Consider the following 26,466-nt stretch of genomic DNA (forward strand, 5'->3'; position numbering starts at 1 on the left):
TCAGCACCACACAGTAGTGGGAAGCAGTTTTCAGTAAAGCACGAACTGAAATACTCTCAAGGAACTCAATTTATAAACATCCTTTCCAGACCTCACTCCCGTCCCCCAGCAGCCCAGGAGGAAGACGAGGATGAGGAGAGGAACATTACGAGCAGCACCTCCACAGAGAGCCACAGCTTGGTGGTCGAGGCTGGAGCCGATCCGTCCTCACACCAGCAGCAGCTGCCCTCAGCTGGGGAGGAAGGCGACGAGGGCTCCTGTGAGCTGTCGGATGAAGTGAGCCGGGACAGCACTATGGGTTCGGACTCGGACACCTTCTCCTCTCCCTTCTGCTTGTCCCCCGTTAGCGAGGCCCTCTGTGAAAGCAGTGGCTCAGTTTTCCTGGACAACGAGAGCAGGTCAGTGAGAGGATTGGAAGTCGCCTTATTAATAATAGAATAGAATAAATTTATTGCCCACATTAGTGGAAAATTTGGCTCACCAAGTCACAAATCAATTAATAATAAAAAGACTGACAATTATGAGCAAATGTTGCATTTGACACAAATTATCTTTTATACAGCTTTTTAGTAGCTAGAGGCAACTTATAACCTTGTCCTGAATAAAGACAATAATCTTTATTATTAGTTATACATAGGAGAGTTTAAACTGTTTAATTTTGTATGTTTTTTTCCCCTTCAAAGTTGAGGAAAAATAATAATTATTAAAAAATATTATTATTATTATTATTATTATTATTATTATTATTATTATGAAAACACGCTAATTGGTCAGGTCACCTTTTTCTCCTCTTCTATATCTATATATATCTATATATATATCTATATATCTATATATATATCTATATATCTATATATATATATATATATATATATATATATATGTGCAACGATACACAAAATTCACGGTTCGGTTCGATACTTTGGTGTCACGGTTCGATATTTTTTCGATACAAAAAAAAAATGTTCATGCCTTTTTAATTTGTCATTTATTAAATTTTCACGGCACATTCTGCACCACATCTCTGTGCGTTCATCATTTGTTTGAAGCCAGCTCACCTCCTGCAACTACTTTTCCGAGAATACGTGCTTCTTTTGTGGTTCGGACTCCTTCTGACATTTCTTTGGAGGTGGAGGAACACCACAGTAATTGCTTTAAGGAGCTTGCTTCTTCGACATCTTTAAGAGTTCTAAACAAATGTCTGTCCTCCTCCTGAAAATCTTATGTACGCAAACACGCATTGCAACTTCTTATCTTGTGCCCGTTTTTTATTTTGACAGCGAATGCGCACCTGCGGACCACTTATGTGCAGCCCTGGTTATTTAGCTCGTCATATTGCAGCCACAGAAATTCTTTTGTCCATGAAACCATAAAGCTCCACTTTCTTTTTGCCTTATGGTCTGATTTGTCATAACTTTTCCGTTTTGTGGTAAGCTTTTCTTTGGCTGTCACTTCTTCACCCTGACCTGTCTTATTTGGCTCAGCAGAACTAAAATATATATCCTGCTGCTTTTACACACGCACTCACATAACGCTCAGCGATTCTCTGCGCGATCAACCTCTCACATGTTTAAGCTTGCTGCGGGAGATTTCACTTGTCATGTTTGCATAGTAAGCTAACGATTGATAAGACGATGTCAGAGGAATTGGTGCGCAAATTATCATCACACACCAATCAGTGCTGTCGCTCTCTATACACAGTTCGTGCGATTGCAAAGTGAAAGCAAAAAACAAGCGCAAATTCAAACGCGATTTCAATATGTCACATATTGACAGTGGCTCACCGATGCCAATGACATAATTACCCAGCTACATTTCCGAAAGAATGCAAAAGCATTGACATATATTTTTCCTTCCTACGATAGGCCGACGGGCAGGGCAGAGATAGATTTTGGTAGCCCGACTGGAAGAATCGCTAGCCCCGGGACGTCGGGCTAGCGATTTTGCGAGCCCTGTATCTGATTGAGGAATCACTCATCTTTGGAAAAGAGAGTTTATTACAGAGAAATGGCTCTTTCCAAAATAAAAGCTATACTATACGCTTCTTCTGGGCTATATTCTCAGCAGCATATTAAACATATCAGGTCCCCATAAGGAGAATCATGTGCTAACGGCTGTCTAAATGACTCGGGTAAAGTTTGTAGCATGCGTGCTTGTTGTTTTTGTCTGCTTCCACTTGTCTTTGCACTAGGATGCTGTCGGAGTAAATGTGCAGTCATATTCGTTGTGTTCCCACTAGTGCTGTCAGCGTAAATCTCGTTGAAATGACGTTAACGCCACAACACGGCAAATCTCCGTTAACGAGCTACCACGGATCGCCCCGTGCATGGGGCTGGACACGTTAACGAGCTAACTGCGCTAACACACTAGCTCCCACCCATGTAATTGAGCATTGCGTGGCACATCCAACATACTGTTTTACTTTAGTCCATGACGTGCTTACCTTCAGGGTCATACGTCACATGAAAACTAAAATAGTTCCAAACGCCAGATCTGAATGAGGGTGGGGGAGGTTCAATTTGCCATGTTGCAAGGAGAGCTTAACTTCTGTCTCCTATGTCTGTGAAGGTTCTCAGTCATCCAGGTCATCGTAGTCAAAGAAGCTTGCAAAGAAAAGCGTCTGGACTTCTTTAAGTTTACTTGAAGACGTTTCACCTCTCATCCGAGAAGCTTCTTCAGTTCTAAGGTCAAATGGTGGAGAGTCCCAGATATAAACCTAGTGGGAGTATCCCCCCACAGAGGGACAAAAGGACCCCCTGATGATCCTCTAATCGCCTGAGCCAAGGTGTGAAACTGGGTGTGGGTCCCAATCAGCCAGAGTTTCGGGTGTGTTCATTGTGAAACCTGGCCCCACCTTATCATGCGAATTCCTGAGGTCAGATGGCCCAGGATGTGAGTGGGCGTTAAGGCGTCTGGGAAGGGATCTCAAAACTGGATTATAGACGGCAGAGAGTTGGTGTCGTAAACCCCCGCCTCTGTTCAAAGATGGTCGCTCACAGTGGACATAGATGGCTTCTTTCACTCCTCTTTCAAACCATCTGTCCTCTCTGTCCAAAATGTGAACATTGGCATCCTCGAAAGAGTGTCCTTTATCCTTAAGATGCAGATGGACTGCTGAGTCTTGTCCTGTGGAGGTGGCTCTTCTGTGTTGTGCCATGCGCTTGTGAAGTGGCTGTTTGGTCTCTCCAATGTAGAGGTCTGGGCATTCCTCGCTGCACTGTACAGCATACACCACATTGTTAAGTCTCTGTTTTGGAGTTTTGTCTTTCGGGTGAACCAGTTTTTGTCTGAGCGTGTTGCTGGGTCTGAAATGCACCGGGATGTCATGCTTGGAGAAAACTCTCCTAAGTTTTTCTGATACACCGGCTACATAGGGGATGACAATGTTGTTGCGTCTGTCCTTCTTATCCTCCCTCGCTGGTGTCTGGTCTTCTTTTCTGTGCCTCTTTGCTGACTTTAAGAACGCCCATTTAGGATAGCCGCACGTTTTGAGTGCTTCCTTTACATGTGTGTGTTCCTTCTTTTTTCCTTCAGGCTTAGAGGGAACATGTTCTGCCCGGTGGTGTAGGGTCCTAATTACTCCAAGTTTGTGTTCCAAAGGGTGATGGGAGTCAAAGAGGAGGTACTGGTCCGTGTGTGTGGGCTTCCGGTAAACTTCGATGTTGAGTTTGCCGTTCTCTTCAATGTGCACAGCGCAGTCCAGGAAAGGCAAACAGTTGTCCTTTGTGTCTTCCCTGGTGAACTTGATGTTTTTATCCACAGCGTTAATGTGCGCAGTGAAGGATTCCACTTCTTGTGTCTTGATTTTGACCCAGGTGTCGTCCACATATCTGTACCAGTGGCTGGGTACTCTTCCTTTGAAAGAGCCAAGAGCCTTCCTTTCCACTTCCTCCATGTAAAGGTTGGCTACAATAGGTGACACGGGGGAGCCCATGGCACAGCCATGTTTTTGTCTGTAAAAGCCTTCGTTGTATTTGAAATATGTAGTGGTGAGGCAGAGGTCTAACAGTGTGCAAATCTGATCGGGTGTGAAGTTGGTCCTGTCTTTCAAGGAGCTGTCTTCTTGTAGTCGTTTTCTGACAGTCTCCACGGCCTCCGTGGTGGGTATGCAAGTGCTTGCCCTGCGCTCAGTGAATCTGCGTTCGACTACTCCGCCTAGGCTGCACTGAGCAGATCCACTGAGCGCTCAACACAGACAGCATCGTCAGAAGGAAAGTTGATAAAATAAATTAAAAATTTTGTATTGTTCGATACATATGCGTACCGAACCGAAAGCACTGTATCGAACAGTTCAATATCGATACGAGTATCGTTGCACCCCTAATAAATAAATATATATATATATATATATATATATATATATATATATATATATATATATAATATGTATGTGTGTGTGTGTATATATATGTGTATATATGTATGTCATGGAAGTGTAGTGTGAGTAGATTGTGTTATAAATATTATGAGATTGTGTGTGTTTCTTTTAAAAGCGAATGAGGCTAGATTAGTGGGCTGTTCCTACATTCCTCGAGGTATTCAGTGGTACTCCAAAGTAAATTTATAGTAAATATTTCATTCTATTTAATATCAGCTAAGTTGCTCCATGAAGTCAAGATTATTGATTTCTTTCCCTTTTTTGTTGTGGCTTTGAATAACATAATGTTAAATTTTCCCTTACTGTAATTTTTTGTGTTATTTTTATTCACAAATTGTTTTTTTTTTAGTTGCCCTAAGCTACCAGAAGGTGGAGCCAAAAAGAAAAGAATTGATTGCATGTCAGCTGGTTTACAGTTTGAAGCCACAAGGTGGCTCACTGCACTACAGCTAAATGTCCCGAGCGACCTGAAAGCAGGTAGATGACTTCAGCAGGAACCATGAAATGTTATCAGGCTTCACAATTTCAATTTTTATTTAAATTGGCCTTCGATCTAAATGCTGTGTAATGTCACAGAGGTCTTAAAATAAGTCTCCAAATCCTAAAAAAACAAACAAAAATAAAGCAAGCCAAACCACAATCCCTCCACACACTGTTCTGTAGTCGGGGGAGCCATCTGTACAGTAATTGCGTTGCTGTTCAGACCTCGCGGTCGTGTGATTTTATGATTCCCTTCGCGGATGTTTCCTCACGCAGCTATGTGGCCTGATTTGTTGCCCAGAAATGTGTAAGCCTGTGTCAGTGTCCACCCCCCCACCAAAAAAAAAAAAAAGCGAGAGAGTGAGACAGTGTGAATTTAAGTGTTTTTAGCCACTTTTTCACATTTGCTGTAAGTGCAGTCAGTGTGTGACTTGGCATTGCTCTTTGCTTCACAGCTTCTAACCTTTACTCCGTCCCTCTCTTCATCCAAAACTCTCTGCCTCACTTGCTGTTGGTGTCTCTCCACAGCTCTCTGGCACTGTATCCATCTTTTCCTCTGCCTGTTATTTTTTTCCCTCCTCCTTCTTTTTCTTCTTCTTTTGGATTCTCCTCTGTTCTCCATATCTGTCAACTCCTCCCACTTTTCTCATTATTATTATTTCACATCTCTTCCTTTTGCATATTCTCGAGTTGTTGTATCGTTTGGTGTTGTCCACCTCTCAAATACTTCGCCCCACCACCACCACCCCCTTTCCCCTTCCCCTTCCTAAAGTCTGTGTGAAGCCCTTTGATTCTCAGTGCTCCCAGGGTTGTTGTGCTGGGCTGAATGTCAGCTCTCTGGATTAGAGGACTGAAGAGAGCAGAGCAGCAGCCAAAACCCTGGAACCCACTCAATCTCTCTTTCTCTCTCTCTTGCTTTAATTGACACTGTTAAGGGGCCAGGAACTGGAAACATGTCACTTGGAATCATTCAAAGAGAAAGCTCTGCGAATGAGAGTGAGAGCGGATGAAAAGGGAGGGGGCAGAAAGAGGAGAGCGGTGGGAGAGGGCAAAAAAGAGGGAGAGAATTCTGAAGCAATCTCTGTTGAGCTTCTTAACAAGTTTCTTTAAAGTTTAACATTAGTTTATGATGCTGTCAATGCGTACTGCCTTCTTGGGGCTGCACTTTGTGGAACGTTTAGTATATGATTATGTCTAAGAACAGTGGTTTCCAGTGTTTTTTTGCTCTGTGACGCCTGAAAACGTTTGCAACCATTTGTTACGTATATTTGGTCTGGCAGTTGCGATCTTAGTTTTTCCTTGTTTTTCCATGTTTAAATATTTTTTCAACTACCTAATTGTTATGTAACGGGGAAAAAAAAATCAGTAAACAGGATTTTTTTTCAGCAGAAATATTTCTTTCTTCTTTATCTGTTGGTTTATAATCAAATTAAAGTACATTTAATATGGACAAAAGAGTGTCCAGTGTGCAGAAAGTGCCTTTGAGGGATCATTTCCGAAAAGGATAAGATGATGCTGGATGTTTTTTCTCCTTTTCTAAAACTTCAAATTGTACTGACCACTTTTCAGTGTGCGCCCACACCGCCCCCTTCGTCTGAGCCCTCCCTTAAACTCCCTGTTCTCTCCAGGGATTAGCTAGAGGACCTGGGAGTCTCTGTAGGCCTGTTCACTGCGTGGTGGTTCTCAGGGTGACCTGGCAGCACTTTCCCCCGGAGTAAAGCCTTATGTGTGTGGAGGGAAGCATTACACAGGGCCTCAGGGCAGTTTGATCTCACCCTGGCCTGGTGGGACATGATGGTTACAGCAGTCTCACTTGAGCAAAACAGCTTGTTTATATAATGTACACTGTGCAGAATTTATGGCGTGACTGCTGCCTACTTTTGCTCCCTAATATAAATGAATAGAATCGAGCTCTAAACACTGACAGATGTTGTTAATCACTTCTTGAGTTTACGCTTGAACGCAGCACAGTGAATGACCCATGCTCAGATTTCAGAAATCAAGTGCTTTTTCACTCTGACGTTTGTTGCTTTTTTTTTTGTCTGTGTGGCGAAATATACAAAAAGATTTTAATGCATGAGCCTTAAGCATGCAGGAAAGAGAGAAGGAAATGTCAGCTGTAAATGGGCTTATGGGCCTTCACAGTCACTTAACAAAAAAAAAAGGGAAAAAAAGGGGAAACACAGTTGTCCGTTAAAAGATCTCCTTCATAGTTCACATTGCCTAACTCTCTTACCAGAACTCTCTGCGCCTCTCTCCCCGTCTCGTAGTCTTCCACAGTCTGGTTTGTGGCATGATACATGAGACAGAGAGCAGTAAATCACCAGATAGCATAAGGAAACGGTGCAGCTTGGATTGATCAGCCTTGTTATTTTCCCATCTGCTAACAGGCAAATTATTAGCAAGACATGATTGATTCGGGGCGTAAAAGGCTCAGCCGGCCTCCCTCATGATCAAAGAAGCCAACGTGTCAGCTGATGCGAGCAGAGTGGAAAAAATATATACATTTTTACAAATTGATATTCTTCTCTTACTAAATTTTGATCGTGAATGACCTCTTCTTGGCTGTATTGTTAAAAAAAATATATTTCTGATGCATATATATATATATATACATATATATGTATGTGTGTGTGTGTGTGTGTGGGATTTATAGCAAGTCATAATCAAGCAACTTAATTTACACGTGTGCTTCTCAAATGTCGCCGGGTTTAATGCATTTCTGTTTCTCAGCGTTAGCAGGTCTGGAGACGTGTTTGCGAGTGCGTTTTGGTCATTAGCTATGGTCCATTCTTGAGTGTCTGTGTGTGTGTGTGTGTCTACATGTGTGTACGTTAGAGAGAACACGCCAGCCAGCGAGCAGTTTGGCTGGCATGTGGTTTGCTGCGGTGCGCAGTGCGTGTTTGTGTTGGCCACGTACATATTTTGGCGTTGTCGCATGCATGTTTCTCTGCACACACGTGTGATTATAATGTGTGTGTTCTTGTGTGTCTCCTCGTGCAGCAGAGGAGCCTTCAGCTCAGGTTTCAGTGCCGGGAACAACATACGTGCCATGGGGGAATGACAGGGGAAATTGGACAGCGGACAGTGTGATTTGTGTGTGTGATTTGTGTGTGTACAGATTTCCTTGTGTGTTTGTGCATGTGTGTGTTTCTGTCCTCTGACGCCTCCATGCATTCCTCCTATTCTCAGCCTCTTGGTGAAAAACATATTGAGACATAAAACAACACGGGAGAGCTGAGCCGAGGAGTGTCTCCACCAGCGGCCTCTGACTTTGTGATATTCACTGTCAATGCTTCACATTGAAAAACATAACTTTCTATCTGAATGTGAGGTTAAAGAAGCAAAGAGAGAGAAACTACATTTAAAGACTCCCTATTGTGATGTAAAGGGGAAAATACTTGAATTAAACAAACCCCCAAATTCTGATTCCAAAATCTTTTTTTTTTTTTTTTAATTTATTTGTTTTCCAGGGAGCTGTGCGAGGAATCCATGAACCACTCGGCCAGCTCTGCTTCAAGTTTGGATAGCCATGCCCCCTCTGAGAGCAGCAGCCAGTCGCAGGGCATGCGGTGGGAGGAGCAGCAGAAGCTCCTAGCTCTGGAGCAATTGTGTGGAGTTTTCAGGGTTGACCTGGGTCACATGAGGTCGTTGAGACTCTTCTTCAGGTCAGTCGGAGAGTGCAAAAGGTCGCAGAAAGGTCGCGAGGGGTCACTTTGCTGCGCAACTGTGTAATGTTTCACTCTCTCTCACAGGCTCTTTGTTCGCTGCGTGAGGTTCTTTATTACTACAGTAGTTATTGACTTTATCATTCACCATTGTGTTGTTGCAGTGACGAGGCCTGCACTAGTGGCCAGCTGGTGATAGCTAGCAGAGAGAGCCAATATAAGATCCTCCACTTTCATCATGCTGGCCTGGACAAGCTGGCTGAGGTGTTCCAGCAGTGGAAGTGCTGCAGAGAAACTCAGCTCAAAGACCAGGTCGGGTTACAGCCCAAATTCCCAGTTTGGCTTCTAGTTTTATTGGAAAAGGAAGGATTTTTTTTTAACAGTTTTTATTCAGTTGTAGTGTTCTCGCCAATGTGTTTCTCCCCTTTGGTCTCGTTTAACATCAGGTGTCAGATGAGAAGTCTTGCATGCAGTTTTCCATCCAGAGGCCCACCCTGCCATCGGCCGAGACTCACCCAGAAGAGAGGCTTTATCGAAGGCTGGATGTCACCACTTGGCTACGTCACCTCAACCAGAACGGACAGGTGGAGGAGGAATATAAGCTGCGCAAGGTATGTATGCAGGTGTGAAGACAAGCAGGCTATTATAATTCTGAGGAATCAGTCAGAAGGTAATCAATCAGCTAATATGTTAAGCTCAGTCATACCTATCCGTACTGTAAGCATCACATTTTCTGGTTGCACATGTTTCGGAAAGTCATTTTGAAACTCAGCCCTACACTGTCTGAAGTTTCAGTTTGAATCAGCACTCCCAGGTTGTAAATGATGAGAGGATTGGTCTTGGCCACTGTCCCCCTGTGACTCATTTCAGTCTTCTTTGATTGACTCAGTTTAAACTTTACCATATTGTTGAAAATGACTCAGAGGCCGTTAGACTCAGACCAAAACATTTCCTCAGTAAATGCACAAGTGCAGGAATTGCAAAAGAGGACTGTTCTTGCTGGACCTGCTGACAAAGCAGTGTTTGTTTTTTTGTTCCCCCCCCGTTAACATTACAGAAGTTTCAGTTTTGCAACATTTTGCAGCACTTGATAAACAAGCCTAGTGAGGTGATAGTTGCATTGCAGGCTGTGCTGCACTGTCTGCATGCCTTGTTTGCATAAAGTATGGTTTGCTCTCATAGTTATCAGTTTTGGCCCCTGCTTGCCCTTTGAACGCAGAGAACACACTCCCTCTGTGCTCACCTCTACACTCTTTTTACCAGGCCATCTTTTTCGGTGGTATCGACCCATCCATTCGTGGTGAGGTGTGGCCCTTCCTGCTGCACTACTACAGCTATGACTCCTCTTCCCAAGAAAGGGAAGATTGGAGACTGCAAAAGCGTAGCCAGTACCATGACATCCAGCAGAGGAGGTATGGTTGTGGAAGTACAGTGTTAACATCATGAAGTATTAAAAAAAAAAGAAAAAGCTTGTATTGAGAGACATCTGTATGCTTCACTCTCTGAAACACATAAACTATCATGTGGCTGCAGTGTCTGCTGCCAAATGCTCAGTCAGTCAAACATTAAACCATATGTGAGCCTATTGTGGCTTTTCATCGCAGGCGCTCAGCAATCAATAGGCGCAATCAGGAAAGTGTTAAGGGGAGGTGCTGGGTGTGAAATAAAAGGTCTCTTGAGAAAAAAACATGTCAGCGCTTATCAGATCATACTGTCTTGTCGGATGGAAAAAATAAAACAAAAACAGAACACAGCTTCGGTATGCACAGCCAACCACACGCACACGTCACACACACACGAGCACGTTCCCCAGTCTTCATTTGCCTCCAGCCTGCCATCAAAAAGGTTAAGTGTACACATATTTTCACACATTGTGCCCCTCTGTCTGTAATGAATATGATAATTGGACAGGTTTCATGTGTATGGCCTATTAACATTTTGAGTACTTGAGAAGGTCTTATTGAAGTCAGGTAATTAGAGTCCTTGTTCTGACTGTGATGTGGATTCCTGTAAAGAGCCTTTGAGTAGAGCCAGCCTCCGGGGCCACTAGTTGATCATTAGGAGCAAAGAGACATGTCTTTTCATTCTGTGTCGCCCTCAGATGTGATAACTACCTGGCTGTCAATGGAAATGGGGCAGCAATAACAAGTAAAGCAAAACTAACCAGACTGACACTAGATTACTGTGATATGTGAACACACAACAAGAAAATATGCGAAACTAACAGAGGAATGTGAACATACATTAAGCATACCAGTAGTTGTCCTTTTTCTTATCCCTATCATTTAAAAAAACATTTCAAGCTGTTGTCATAATTTTTTTTGTTTGCAGCTTTTATAACATGATATTTATTGAATAAGAAAATGTCCTCTGGCTAACTTGAAAATAAATTGTTTTATTTCATTTTTTAGAGCTTATAAGTATAAGTATACTATACTATAAATAAAAGTTCTTTTAATTTTTTAAAGTGGTCTTGAGCAATAGCTCTCCAGGCTTTTCTGAAGACTTCAAAGGTTTTCTTTGGACATTTTTTGGACTTTTTGGCTGCTTTTTCAGTCATTTTCACTCTAGTCCTTCTACCTGATGATATTTGTAGGAGAATTTTTGTTAAGCCACTGAACTCTGACTTCTGAACCATTCAAGGATTAAAAAAGGGTGACTAACTCAAGGGATGAACCAGTTTAGGGTCTATACACACAGACAACTTAGCAAAGAACCAATTTTAAATTGTATCTGTAGGTTAGCTATTTTTAAATTAAGACTGCTCAACTTTTAAAAGAAAATGGAGCAGATCTGTCCTCAAGTTACAAATAACAAAACAATAAAAACACATTTAAAAGATCTTAGCTATACTGCTACAATGAGAAGCCTTTGGTCTTTAATCACAGTCTAGTTATTGGATACCAAATAATCCAGTTGATAAGGCTTCTGAGCTTTTATACTTACCATACATATGTCAAATTTAACTTGCTGCTTCTCACTTGTGGCATGACAGAAATCATGTCAATCGCATTTCTGGTCTAACCTGAATAATGTCCAGCAGATGATATCATCCGATTAGGTTTCTTTTTAAAGCAGATAAAGGTTTCATTGTTTTCAGTTCCTGCTTGAAGAACGTTTAAAAAAATATATCAATGCCATCAAGATTAAAATTAATAATAGTTCATTATTGGTTTAAGAAAGTTGTTAAGAGCCAGGTTTTCTTGTAGTTTTTAAAGGGGTCTTGAGCAATAGTCTTTGGACATTTTTTTTACTCATTCGTCCAGTCTTTGTATAGTATATGACTGCTTTCAGAGTAATGTTGTTTGTTGATTAAGCCACTTAACAAAGACCTGTGAATCATTGAAGCATATAAAAGAGACTTAATTCAAGGGATGAACCAGTCTACACATAAAAGATAACTTGGAAGAGAAGCAACATTAAATTGTATCTTTAGGCACTTTGTTACTTGCAGCCTGCCACAAAAAACACACAATTTATTTCTTTAGTTAAAATCTGAAGAATCTGAAGAGAGAGTTTGATCCGCCATGAATTGCCACGTGGAAAGAGTCTCAAAGTCTCCATGACTGCATCCCACACACAGTGCGATGGAGTTGGTCATGGATTGGCCTCCCCAGAGCCTGGAGGTCAACATTATTGAAGCAGTGTGGGATCATCTTAACAGAGAACAGAACAAAAGGCAACGAACATCCAAAGAAGAACTTTGACTGTCCTTCAAGAAACCTGGAGAAGTATTCCTGAAGACTACTTAAACACAATACACAAAAACGTGCCTAAGAGAGTTCAGGCTGTGCTCAATAAAGGTGGTCACACCAAATACTGACTTTCAAGGTTGTTAGACTCATGCAAACCAGAATTGTTTTGCCTTATATCCTGTATTTCCATGTATGTTTGCACATCTTTCAATAAATTGCTGCACCTATGTCCCATCTTTGCAAAATATATAGAAACGAGGGTTAGATTAAGACTTTTTTCCCCTCAAAAAAAGTCTCACCTCACCTCAGAAAAGTGACATAAAAATATAGATTTTGCCCCATTCAATTATAACTATCTGTGTTCTTATTGTCTAGGCTTATGAACTAAAAAGTGATGAAAACAATTCAAATTTCAATTTCAAGTCAAAGAGAAGTAGAAGGGTCCAAGGACACAAACACAACAAAAACTAAACAGTTGCGTGGCATTGCATCAGGTGTGCGCTCATTATTCCTGGTGGGGCTTCATGGAAAACAAACAGTGTTAATTAAATCCCCTCTGCTTGTTAGGACTTGAGTACATTAGTGCCACACTCAGAGTACATTGCTAATATAGTTGCTAACATCTACAGGGAAGGATAGGGGGAGTTTTATGGTTGTGGTATTATTCTCAGTGGAACACTTGATTGTAAAATACCCTGCCAGGCCCACTGTTTACACACCCCTGGATTTTTTGTTCATTTCTAGCTAAGTGTTAGTGTTACACCTGAGTCACATTTGCATCAACGATCACTTGATAACCCTTCATTTTGTGATTCTAATTACCAAGCATTTCCTAAGAGACTGTGCAGTGAAAAACTTTTTTTTAACGCCACCGCTTTAACAGCTTTATTAACTGCTGCAACTTTAAGTTTGCCTTTTCTTTCGCTTAATATTTCTGTTGCTTTCTGGTGTTTATATGAATTTTTCTCAGATTGTCCATGAGCCCGGAGGAGCACAGTGAGTTCTGGAGAAAGGTCCAGTTCACGGTGGATAAAGATGTGGTGAGAACGGACCGCAGCAACCACTTTTTTAGAGGCGAGAACAACCCGAATGTGGAGATCATGAGGTCAGACCACCATCTTTTTCTCATTTTTCCCATCCACTTTAAATTTCTATCTGACATTTGATTTCTGTCACCTTCTCCCAGTCCAGCCTTATCGTTCCTCAGCCCAACGCACAGGCGTACCTATTCATTTCATATTCTGAACCCTGAGGGAACGGCAAATGAGTTTCATGCTTTATTGACTCTGACTAAGCCGTCTGAGCACTTTTGATGCATACTCCGAGCTAATAGCTTTCCAAACGAGGAGCAAGAGGATTTAAATAGCATATTAGTTTAGTGACTCTCATCAAGGCTCCTGGTATTTGTCCTGGCATTATGTCTCATATTGTATCTGAGCTGGGGTGATACCAGCACTGCACATGTCCAGATAGAGAGCACTCATCTCATAAGTTAGCTCACAGCTATTACTGATATGTCAAATAGACATTTGTCTGGATCATTTAGTCTAAGCAGACAGACCGGCATCCTCATATTGCAGTCTCCGTCTCCACAAATTCAGTCTTTGTTTTTAATTTAGTGCTCAAACAACGAAAATATCTTTAGCCTGTTTCCTTTGTTTATGCAGTACTTACTAAGGTCTGAAAACAGCAAAGGAAGTTTTCTCAAAATTAGTAACCATGCAAGAAAAAGGGAAAAAAAACCTGAGAGTGTTTGGGTGGGACTATACATTTGGTTTGGCAGGACTGTGTAGAGGCTGTATTGGAGACTGTGAAAGGGGTTTATGTTTATGGTTCTACTGTGGCCACTTACAGCGCTTTTTTTGAGATGCTGAGATGTTATGACACCACTAAGATGTTCGTGGTTGTTGTCGCCTCAGGCGGATTCTGCTCAACTATGCAGTGTTTAATCCTGACATGGGCTACTGCCAGGGCATGTCTGACCTGGTGGCCCCGCTGCTCACTGAGATCCAGGATGAAAGCGACACCTTCTGGTGCTTTGTCGGCCTCATGGAGAACACCATCTTCATCAGCTCCCCGCGGGACGAAGACATGGAGAGGCAGCTGGTAGGCAGTTTCTCTGTGCGTCTTTTGTGAGTTGTACAAATGTCTGAATTGATTCTGCAGAGACGCTTTACACCACAGCTTTCTGACACTTCAGCTGTGGAAGTTGTCTCTAACAATTTCTGTAACTTAGACATTTATATCTATTTTCTTGACCAGATGCAAGTGGCTAGATTAAGCTTTCTTTGTTCATTCTTTAAACAACTCTTTCAGTTTTCTGATGAATCACATTGTACAAAGCTACTTTGATCTGCACCCTTATTCATAAGTCATCACCACAGTTGTTGGTGCTGCATATTTGATGCCGAATGCCCTTCCTGATGCAATCCTCAAGGGATTTGTCTCTCCTCCTGGGATCTTTTTGCTTGTTAGGTGACTGTATAAATCATTACGCTATAGAGCCACTATGCAGTATAAAACTCTGTCTCAGTGAGGTCAGTGAGGGTAGATGTCCCTAATATGGTCATCCCAGCCACACAGCTCCACAGCCTGCTGTTCAAACTTTGAGTTTATGAAGGGCAGCCAATCATAAAGTTGGCTTAAATAGAAGGAGAAATAAGCTTAAACAGCTCTATGACCCTGCTTCCAGATGTACCTGCGGGAGCTGCTGCGTGTCATGCTGCCACGTTTTCACCAGCACCTGACCAGGCTCGGGGAGGACGGCCTCCAACTCCTCTTCTGCCATCGCTGGATCCTGCTCTGCTTTAAGAGAGAGTTCCCCGACACTGAGGCCTTGCGCATGTGGGAGGCGTGCTGGGCACACTACCAGGTCAGGTCAAAGTCCGAACAGCTCCTTTGCATACACAAGTTTGAAAGAAAAACTTTGCATATACTACGCTGCATGTTACTCCTTTAACGCTTCCCACTGCAGGCTTCTGTAATCCTGTCTTTAAAACCTGTAATTGCTTTTCAAGGGGTTTAATGGTTTTGTTTATTTTTGGGTTTTGATTCCCAGAGATTACAGTGACCCCTAATAGCATATTAGCTTAAAAAACAAATTGTAAAAAGTAAAAATACTGTGTTTTAAAAAAAAAAAAAAAAATCGATCTACCCAGTGCATATTTTCCCACCCTTTCTGTATTTTATCAGAGTTAGTCATGACTGTGTAGTGTGTAGTGAGAAAGAGGTTAACACCTCTCCTCAAATATCAGCCTCACTGCTTCGTGCCATCTGCTCAAACTCTCTTCTAGATGTTCTGATCTGAAGCTACAGGTGGTGATAGAAGAGATATGAGAGTGAAACCTTGGTTTAGACAGTTGAGTGTCACATACCAGATGGGCTAAAAGCAAGAATTTCTGATTGATATCTGATTTTTCTGTGAAAGGGAAGAATCGTGTAATATTGGGTCACACAATATTTATCTCGACAGTTCTTGCTAAATGAAATGTTTGGGGTTAGTCCAAAAATAGATTTTTCATGAAAAATGTTTTGCTTTTCTTAAAGAAGTTATTGCTTTCTTAATGATAAAAGGACAGGTAAAATGTAAAAGTCTGGCTATTCCACCAGGAGGTGAAAACAGATCTATAATAAAGGCATGGGGGAAGATATTTTAAAGACAGTGCCATGGACAACTGAACAAATACTATTGCACGTCAATAGCTCATTGTATACAGTAGATTTAATAAAGGCCTTATTTAATTTTGTATTGAAAATCATGGTAATTTTTGGGCTTTTAATGATTTATTTGAACCTGCATCCACACAGGGTCAAACGTAAATATACACTCACTTAAATCTTTTAATAAATGGTCCCGAAGGTTCTACAGTGTCTTTGAACTTGCCAAATCATATCAACTTTTCATTAGTGATCATGATTGACTACAGCTGGTAGTTTCTGGTAGACACCTCCCATTGGATTAACCAACGCTCAGAACAATGAGAAGGTTCGAGGAACTCAGTGATCATCTAGATTTACACAAGTTACAGACAGTTATACGTAAGGACAAGTTATTCTGATCTTACACCACTTTAGTGGCATATATTCCACAAAGTGGCTGGAATTAACCACTCAAATCAGCAACTAGATGGTTGTAACTTGGATACAACTGGGTGTTTCAACAGGATAATTATCCCAAACACACAAGAAAACTGGTTTTTAAATGGATAAACCAGGCTAACATTAAGCTTCTGAAATGGCTTTCACAAAGCCTCGACCTCAACGCTATTAAAAATGTATTTACTATACTTAAAACCCTGGTCTATGCCAGTAAACCAAACAATTTAAATGAACTCTGCCAATTCTGCCAGGAAGGGGGTCAAATATCCAGCCATAATCATGCCAGAAAATTATGCCAGAAACTTGTTGATGGCTACCAAAAGCATCTGATAGAGTTGCAACTTGTTAAGGGACATTTGAGCAAATATTAGTGAGCGTAGATGTATCCTTATCCTAGACGTGTCCTTAACGTTGTTCCTTATAACAAAGGCATGAATAAATGCAAATTTAAACTGAAATTTAAATTTGCATTAATAACATAACTGACTGTACACTACAGAAGCTGATAATATGCATATTTTCCTTCTACCTTTCACTTCTTTGCTGATCTCCTCCTCTTTAGACGGACTACTTCCACCTGTTCCTGTGTGTGGCCATCATTGTTCTCTACGGGGAGGATGTGACAGAGCAGCAGCTCGCCACTGACCAGATGTTGCTGCACTTCAGCAATCTCTCCATGCACATGAACGGAGAGCTGGTTCTGCGCAAGGTATCACAGTAAAGCCTTTTTTTTGGTTTTCATGCCTTTATGTTACCATTTCATCTCACTACTCCGCTTCCTTCAAACCAAAAATAAAGGTTATCACGCAGCGATCTCCAAATATGAGAATAATCGGTTGTTTACGATCATCATAAGAATTCTTCGACAGACTGCTGCATTGCTACACATTTAAACCAAATCCAGTGCTGCTTGCATTAAGGCAGCCCTGCCCCAATGCTGCAGCAAAGCAACTGATGCACATTAAGTTGCCCACAGAGGCCTTGAGGTACTAAATGGGAGGCTGCCATGCCAAAGTGGAGGATTTATGATCTCCATCCCGGCTATTGTGTCCATGCCTTCCTTCCTCATGTTTATGGATGCTGTGTGTTACTACTGCAACCACAGGCAGCGAGTTCATGTTAGCATGCAGGTGGTGTAACTCCACAGCTTTGCTGCATGCGATGCAGACTTTGTAGCTTTAGGCAACATCACGCTTTCTGACCTTGAGAGTCTTTTGTTATCTTTTAGCCCGGAGTCGAGCCCATTGATTTATTTTGGTGTTTTAATGCGCTGTTTGATCTCAGCATCGATCTGTGTTGCATTTATTGGCTCCCGCATCGTGGCAAACTAGAACTCCTTTCCTCTCGTCCTGCTTTCCAGGCCCGCAGTCTACTCTACCAGTTCCGCCTGCTTCCCAGGATCCCGTGCAGCCTTCACGACCTCTGTAAACTGTGCGGCCCGGGGATGTGGGACAGCCGCTACATCCCCGCCGTGGAGTGTTCGGGTGAACATCCAGACTCGCAGAGCTGCCCCTATGGAGGCACCTCCACCCCCCAGCCCTCCTCACCCTCCCCGTCATCCACACCCTCACCGAACCTCACCCCGACACCTCCACCGGAGGGCAAGAGAGGCTCTAAAACTCGAGACATTTTCACCTTTCGGAAACAGACCTGAGGTGGAGGTTATGAGGTGCTTTTGCTTGTCACCGTGCAGCACCTGTCCCCTCCCCATCTCTCTCTTTCTCTGTGTCTCTCCATCGTCCATGCTTCTAGTTTTACACTCTTAAAAAGGATATTTTGCCACACATGGAGCAATGTAGAACACTGCCTTACCAGAATGTTGTTATTAACATTCATTTCACAAGACTCCGTGATGAGGATTCGCTGTTGGATAGATCAGAGGTCAAGAAGCTACTTTCCTCCAGGAGCAAAATGGACAATCACCAGCCTCTATGTTGGCTGGAGTTACTTTCAGGTTCTAGTCTGCCGCTGGCTTGGCTTTCTTCCAGGGGCTTCGTGGGTAGGGGGTCACATCAGGGTCCGAGGCAACTGGGCTGAATTCTTGCGGACGCTGACCCAGGGTCAAAACAAACTGGAGATTCATTCACAATAACTTGAACTTTACATTTTGAACACTGTTCCCATGTCCTGACAGTGGAATATTTGTCTGAGTATCAAGTTTATACATGCATATCTCAAGTCTGAGCAGGACATTTTTAACGTGAAACCTGATCCTTTGGTGTTAACAGAGAGGCGTTAACCTACATATGATGAATTCGAATGGATTAGCGGTCTGTTTAAGTTTTGTTTGATTTTTAAACAAAGTGAATGTTTTGCGTTTATATCAACAGTTACAAATATTTAGCAATATTATATCCTTGCATGAGCAGTTCTTTACATATAGAGGGCACAGCGTACAGTAATTGTTTTTAGAAAACACAGAGGTAAGAATGTGTTTACAGGACAAACACATCCTGAGGGCTTTCTTGTATTTCCTCATCAGATGATGGGAAAGAACCTTCTCGTAGTTTCTCCTGAGGAGCCGGAGAAAAACAACAACATTCTTCCTTCTGAGAAAGTCAGGCTGTCATGTTACCTGTTGAGTAATAGGATATTTTTTTTCTTTCCTTCCCGTTTTCACATTAGCATAAAAAAGCAAATGAAATGTATTTTCTGCTCGAGGTGTCGAATGGGTGTGACGCCAGAGAGAGCGCGGACGGCGGTTTTTATCCAGACAGGAAAAACTGATGACTTTCTCTCCTACTTGAAATTTCATCTTCGTCTGTGTTGAACCATGTTTAGACAGCCTTGTGAAAAATTATCAGCACAGTTTTTAGTCTTTTCCCCCCTTTCCTTCCAGAAGTCTTTCCACTTCACCTTAAAATGAATGACAACACTCAAGAATCAGTCCACATGAATGTATTTGTTTTTTTGTTTTGGTGTTTTGTTTTTTTGCTTCGTCTCACTCGACAACAGAAGTGTTAAAATCTTTGATATATGTATGTGTGCGCGCGCGCGTGTGTGGAAACTCGATTGGCCGCTAACATCTGGTGAGTCACAGAATGCCCTACAACCAGATTAGCAGCAGCCACCCTGCAGAAAAAAACCTGGTAGATAAATTAGAAAGACAAGCCGCTTTAGCAGTTAGGCTTTGAGGAGGGATGTGTGGTGATCTTAAATCAGACTTAAAGGCAATCTCCACTTGGGAAACGTCCCTGAGACATTTTGAGCGACAGGCTTCTAAGTGAAAACCTCTTTAAATTGTTGCTAAAACGCAACATTAAGATCTTCAATCGGGCTTTCTCCACCACCCCCACGCCGCCGCACTTCCCCCTTCTTTCGGTTCTCTGCATCTCTCAGCAAGCAGCCTCAGTAAATGACATATTAGTTATCATGTGCAGCTGTTTGCTGGAGATGCCCGCAGAGTTTTAAAGATGGGGAGGCTGCGGCGAAGTGAGCAAAGTCAGAAAAATGGAAAAGCAACGGTCGGCGCGAATGTGTGTGAAAGGGAGCTCATGAATTGTATTAGCATTGAAATCACATTTGTTTACACGGACACTGCAAGTCACAAGCTTGATGAATGAACACTCCGATTTCCAGGGGTGGTTGTTGTGAGTTGTGGTCACGAATGTACAGCTGTTAAGCTCTATGATATGTTGATGCATTATTGTACACGTCACAGGGAAAAAAGAGCCTATTCTTATCATTGGTATCATTGAAAATGACTGAAATAAAATTACACTAATGCTTTCATGAAGCACTTCTGAAAGATTGTTGTTGTTTCGTTGATTGAAATAATATTTCAGTTTATTTCATTTTGAGGATAAATTGCTTTGATCTGCTAGAAAATAAAGCAGAAATGGGGTTTACTGCACTAGAGCCAGCATTTTTTTGTATAAAGATTAAAAAAAATACTAAACTTTAGTATTTTTTTTATCTAATAAATAAATGCAAGTATCAAGATTATGCCCACATGAAGCAAAAGAAAAAATACCTAATGTCTCAGCCATGTAGATATTATAGTGTATTACTACTAATACGACATATCCAGGCTACAATATTTTCTTTAAGTAGTCTTTAGGAAAAGTTCTCCAGGCTTCTTCATGGACATTCAGAGCTCTTCTTTGGATGTTGGCTGCCTTTTGTTCCATCCTCTGTCCAGATGATCCCTCACTCCCTCAGTAATTTTGAAGTCTGGACTGAATAAAAAACTGAACTGAACAGCTGTACTGAAAATGTTCAGTGATTTAATTGGTGAAAGGTATATTTTCTGTTTTGAGTTTTTCTATCAGGCATGTTTTTACTGGAGATCATTGCCATGAATCCAAATTTGGATTCAACACTGCATCAGACCGGTTGCCACTGATTTTTTTTTTTTAGTCCAGTTCTTCTGTAACTTGGCATACCTCAGCCTTTTTTCTCCCTCCTCCCACTTCCTTAAGAATGACTTCTTGTCAGCCAACCTTCCAATGAGACCATTTCCGATGAATTTTCAGTGAAGAGCAGATGAATCTCCGAGGATTTTCTTTCTAAAGAACACTACTTTCAGATACTGTTCACCTACTCTAGACTTGTTTCTGTCCTGGCCCTTCTTCATTTGTCCTCTTCACTCTTTTAAGCACACACTGCTCACCATGCTGAGCTATATCAAGCTTTAGGTTTGTAGCTCTTGGGAGTCACCTTCTTGGTGCATAAAATATTATTTCATGCCAGTCAAACTGTGTTATCTTTGGCATTTCTTTGTGGATTCACTAAAGAAATGTGAACCAATCAATGTTTATGCAACAGGCAGTTAGTAACAAAGTGCCTAAAGATCCATTAAAATTGATTCTTTGCCAAGTTGTCTGTTATGTGTCGATGCAACACTGGTTCATTCCTTAAGTTAGGTGCCTTTTTATGCTTGAATTATTCATAATGTGTGTTAAGTTGTTTTAATGAATAAAAAAGAAGGAAAGAAAAATCTGAAAATGATCAGTATAAGGACTGGACTGAAAATGAGTGAAAAAAGCAGAAAATGCGAAACTTTTAAAGATCTCCAGAAATTTCTGGTTCTCCAGAATCTTGGAAGTAGCATATAAAGACACGAAGGAAGACTTAAGACTTTATCACAGTACTACACCTGTTTTATGTTTGGTTAGTCAGCTTCTTCTTATTAATAATAGCAATAATGGTACCAAAACCTTTTAAAACCAACAGTAAACCAATAACTTGAACAGCAATGACGCTTTGCGGATCCCTCTGCTATTTTTACTCATTCTTCCAGCATGGACTTCAGAAACCGAAAGTCATGGGTTCCTTTATTTAAATTGCTCTTTTACTTTTAAGAGGAGGAAGAAGCTCCATTTTTCTTTTTAAAGTTGCACGGTCTTGATTTAATCTCTGTGGTGATGTGCAGGAAGATGTTTTGTATTTACACTTTGGGGAAGGGATGGTTTTGAGATCGATATCATATAGAAAGAAATAAGATAAATGATTATTTCACATGAAGCTACTAGCTCCAACATATCCAGCTGATTCCACAGTTTTAATCTCAAAAACTAAACTGACAAATGATGCTAGCAGTTTTTTGGGGGTGAACTGTTGCCAATGTAAAACATGGTTAACAATAATGCCTTGAATATAAGCCACATTTAAAACATTATTTACTTGTGGGTTTTAGAAATCCATAACACCTGACCAGATTTGGCATTTCCACAAAATACTGGCATTCCTGTGAATCCCCTAAGCATACAGTGTTGTTTGTTCCCATTTCATTTTGCTCTGCGAAGATGGAAAAAGACAAGGTGTGAATTCTGTCTCACGAGGGATTTCCTTTCCGGTTTTCTGACAAACATTTTAAGGCCTCCCATGAGAAAAAGAAGCCATGAGAGGCAGACGGCGTGTTTCCCAGAGTTCAACCCTAAACTGTCTAGCAAAGTCTTATCAGCCTCTGCCGTTTGCCGTGGCTGTTTGACAGTGTGTGTGTGTGTGTGTGTGTGTGTGTGTGTGTGTGTGTGTGTGTGTGTGTGTGTGTGTGTGTGTGTGAGAGTGAGTGATGGCTCAGGCATTTGACAGGAATCGAGTGACTATCACAGACAGCTGTAGAGAGTATCAGATGCTGTCATTCCTTGGAATTCAAAAGAAACGCTGGAGCAGACGGAGTGGTTTTTTTTTTTTTGTGTGTGTGGAACGACTCAGAGCAGGTATTCTGGTTTAGCCACTCAGCGGTTCCAGGAAGACCAAATTTCAGACATATTTCTCTGGAAAAATCCTCAAATCTTATGAATAACACAGTCAGGGTTTCCCCCCCCCCCCCTTTCCCAGAAATTTCTGAAACTCCCTCGTACTTCGTCCATGTACTTTTGTTTAAAACCATAAATATACTAGCCGGGGTGATTATTGCACTGAGATGAGTGTAATGGTTTCAAAAGGAAAATGACTTGAGAATTTCCTCTAACCTGGGATCACCCAGGGACCGAATCCACTGTAGGTCTTTCTCTACTGTACAGGGACCCCGCCGCTTGTGATGTGGGTGCCTCCCTGCCTGCAATTACAACCCATTAGCTCCCTGATTGATAGCTTCTTTCAGGGCTAATGCATTTCTATAACAGGAAACTAGATAAAAGGAAAATGACAATAAATACATAAATGAATAAACTGCCACTTTTCATTACTCAAATCTTTGGCCTCTGCCCCCTTTTTAAGAAAAAGAAGCACAATTGCCATTTTCATTCACAGAACATCCAAATGTATCAAACACCACAACGAAGGCACAAAAGACACAAAACATCACCTTGTTTGTTAAGTCTACCTGAGAACTGCAGTTTCCTTATTTCTACTTAGATAATTTTTAGTGCATCACTTTGATAAAATCTGTGGTTTAACAGTAACATGGAAATGGGTGTATGTGGAAATACATGGTCGACCTATTGTAGCACAACCCCAACAGTGCTGCAGCTTCACTTTGTTACCTGTGGTATCATAAGCCCCACACACGCTATCAGTGACCTACGCAAAGCACTTGAGTTCTGTGGAGGCTCTTTGTGTTCTCTATCAGTCCTTGCATATACTCTAAATCCAGCCTGAGTATACATGTGTTATTGCTTCCAAGTTTTTTTTCCTCACCTCTAGACAAATGCACCCCTTGTTGAATTATAGCCCTTAACCCCCACCTCCTCCTCAATTCTCTAGTTTCCACTGCCTCTGACTGAGTGACAGTGTGGGGCCTGGCTACTATCCTGTCTTAAGGCCTGCACCGAATGCTGGGTTATTACCCCCTAATTATCAATTACAGGGCTCGGCTTCCACACCTGGAGCAGGCCAGGCTGGGAATGAGCTTAGCCCATTAGGAAGGACCTCCGGCTGGGCTGTTTATAGAGGGGGCTGGGCTCTACCCTCTGGAGGTGTTAATGGGCCTTCCAGGGCTGCAGTCAGCAGGCTGATCCACCGGGGTGTCTGATAACAGCATGAGAGGACAGACTCATGCTGAACTGCAGTGGGGATTTTGGTGTTACTGCAGTGATAGATCGACTTTATTAGCCAGAGCTGCACATGCACTTTTCCACATGTGTCACTTGCAAGTCCTGACATGATTTTTCTCAGTGAGCATTCAGAGGCAGTTGCAAGGGAAGAATAATGGCGACGTTACTTTTAATGTGCAGCTTTGTTTCAGTGGAAAGATTGCCGTTACATACTGGGCACATTGCTTGAGCTGTCACCATGCAGTAATATACTTAGACTGTAGTTTTATGCTGTCAATCTGTTGCAATCTAGAACAAATGTACTGTTAAATATCAGCAGTGGGAGAAAATAATTATTTGATCCCCTGCTGAACATGTAAGTTTGCTCAGATCACAAAGGCATCAACAGTGTCTAATTTTTATAGTAGTGTTGTTTTTTGTTTTTCTTTTTTTTTTTTTTTTTTTAACAGAGAGAGAATATCAACAAAGAAATCGAGAGAAAAACTCATTCAATTAAAGTTATAAATTGATTTGCATGTCATTATAATCCAGACAGAATCCTGATCTCAAGTTCTTATGTGTATGACGCACACTTGTCCATCCTGTCCACCACCATGGGCAAGAGCAATGAGCAATCAAAGGACACCAGGGGCACATCTTAAGTTTGACAGTGAACATCTAAATGGTTCCGATAAGGGGCGGGAAAACGTGCTTTGGTCAGATGAAACCGAAATCGAGGGCATCAGTTCGACCCGCCGTGTTTGGAGGATGAGAAATACTGACTACAAGTCAAAAAGCACCATTGCCACAGTCAGGCAGAGATGTGGAAACATTATGAAACATTATAAAACATTGAAAATGGGTCATGGATGGGTCTTCCAGCAGGACAATGACTCAAAACATACCACGAAGATAACAAAGGAGTGGCTAAAGAAGCACATTAAGGTCATGGAGTGGCCTCACTAGTCTTTGAGTGTCCATACAGCAGCTAATAAACCTAAAGGATTTAGAAGGTTTCTGTAAAGAGGAGCAAACTAAACCCCCCTGAGACGTGTGAAAACCTGGTGACCAACTACAAGAAACTTCTTACTGCTCTGCTTCTACTAAGTCATGATTTGCTTGGGGGTCAAATACTTATTTCACTCAAATTTAATTTATAACTTTTATCTATGTTCTTTTTTCTGGATTTTTTTCTCTTACTGTTAAAATGACACTCCCATAAAAATTAGCGACTGTTCATTTGTTTGTAAGTCAGCAAGCTTACAAATTCAGCATGGTAGCAGTATGTATGGTGCTGCAAAGAATATAACATTACTCAGTTCAGTCATGTTTTGATTACCTTAAATTAAATTATATTAACAACATAACATAATCACTGTGGAATGCACATTATAAGTGGTAAAAAATTAAAAGACTACACTAACTCATCACTGCATCTCTTACAGTAGTGACAAGTTAAATTAGGGCCATCTCATTTTTAGCTGTGGTTTTAAAGGATATACGAAACAAACTACGCTCACACGAGTGCAACACTACATTTATATATTGATCAGTTACACTGAAATTTGAAGAAGGGCAAAGCAGGTTCACCTATTGAATTTACCCAGCAAGTATGAGAACCATGTCTCTGTACAGTCAAGGTCTGCAGCGGCATTAAAGAAGAATCTGCTTCTTGAATTACTGCCTCATTGCTCTGGTAAAGTGCTCATCCAGCTCGGCTTACGTTTGATCTTCAGACCTCAGCAATACTCACAGTGCGATACATTCAGAAAAAGAGCCACTATCTCCCATACAAATTCCACTCTCCGCGTAGCGTGTCATTTGCTTATTGCTGCCGATATCATTCAGCAAGGAAAACCGATCGAGCGTGACGGAAGACACAAGCTGATCGGTGGTTTCGTACTCCCATATACATCTGTGTCCTTGTCTCTTTTTTTTTCTTCTATTCATGCATGAAAAATGCAAAAAAAAAAAAAAAAAAAGGATTTCTTTTCATCCATAAATGCAAATAGATTGACTTGCCCTCTTATCATCACAATAGGAGCTCTTTCAAATGCCTGTCTTTTCAGTGCTCTGTTCAACTGTTGCTGTCATTTAGGTGAAGGAGTCAGCTTATGGCAGCCATGCACTGTATCATACACAAGATTGAAATAAAAATGAGGCGTTTCTCAAAATAGCTACAGGCAGACGGGGACGGCGGAGGGGTGGGGGAGTAGTAAGACGGGGGATTGAGGGTGACAGGGGTGAAGATATATGTTATGACTTTGTGTGTATTTTAGAGCTTGTGGGTTGTTTTAAGTCTCTGAATGCTTCTGAGATATGTCACAGGTGTTGAGATGGATTGCGGAGCGTGCTGTGTGCCGCATTAACTTTGCAATTGGTTGTGTGAATGTGACATGCAGAGAAAGTGCAGGTGAATGCGAACACATATCTCTATTATTGCATGCATATCTCAGATCCCCTCCCTCTCCCTGCCGGGTTTCCTGGTGGTAATGGTGTGTGTGTGTGTTTGCATATTTTGGTAGAGGCAGAACAAGGAAGGAAACACAGCATTTCCTTTACTTTCATATTATGAAAGTTCAGTAAATTGCACAAGATTGAACATGTGCTTTTTTTTCTCTATCTGCTAATGCTGCTTCATTGTGTTTACAGACGTGTATGTAGGTTACAGCTGCCTGAAAGTACACACAAAAACACATCAGTGAGTTGCACTGTGGGACATGTTTCTT

General features: G+C 41.6%; 1 protein-coding gene across 2 annotated transcripts in view; it reads left to right on the top strand.

Moving 5' to 3' along the window:
• tbc1d16 (TBC1 domain family, member 16) overlaps positions 1 to 20,067 on the top strand; it is a 31,077-nt gene extending 11,010 nt beyond the window's left edge. For both annotated transcript variants that reach the window (XM_084926064.1, XM_084926063.1), the window contains exons 4-13: positions 90 to 398; positions 8,332 to 8,526; positions 8,691 to 8,838; positions 8,973 to 9,137; positions 9,790 to 9,938; positions 13,192 to 13,326; positions 14,141 to 14,327; positions 14,914 to 15,093; positions 16,882 to 17,028; positions 17,680 to 20,067. In XM_084926064.1, coding sequence (XP_084782190.1) covers positions 90 to 398; positions 8,332 to 8,526; positions 8,691 to 8,838; positions 8,973 to 9,137; positions 9,790 to 9,938; positions 13,192 to 13,326; positions 14,141 to 14,327; positions 14,914 to 15,093; positions 16,882 to 17,028; positions 17,680 to 17,973 — 1,909 coding nt within the window. In that variant the 3' untranslated portion in view covers positions 17,974 to 20,067. The remainder of the gene's footprint in view (positions 1 to 89; positions 399 to 8,331; positions 8,527 to 8,690; positions 8,839 to 8,972; positions 9,138 to 9,789; positions 9,939 to 13,191; positions 13,327 to 14,140; positions 14,328 to 14,913; positions 15,094 to 16,881; positions 17,029 to 17,679) is intronic.
• Positions 20,068 to 26,466: the final 6,399 nt, after the last annotated feature.

Source organism: Perissodus microlepis, chromosome 4 (assembly GCF_051167445.1).
Source record: "Perissodus microlepis isolate ML-2025 ecotype Zambia chromosome 4, ASM5116744v1, whole genome shotgun sequence".
Classification (NCBI taxonomy): domain Eukaryota; kingdom Metazoa; phylum Chordata; class Actinopteri; order Cichliformes; family Cichlidae; genus Perissodus; species Perissodus microlepis.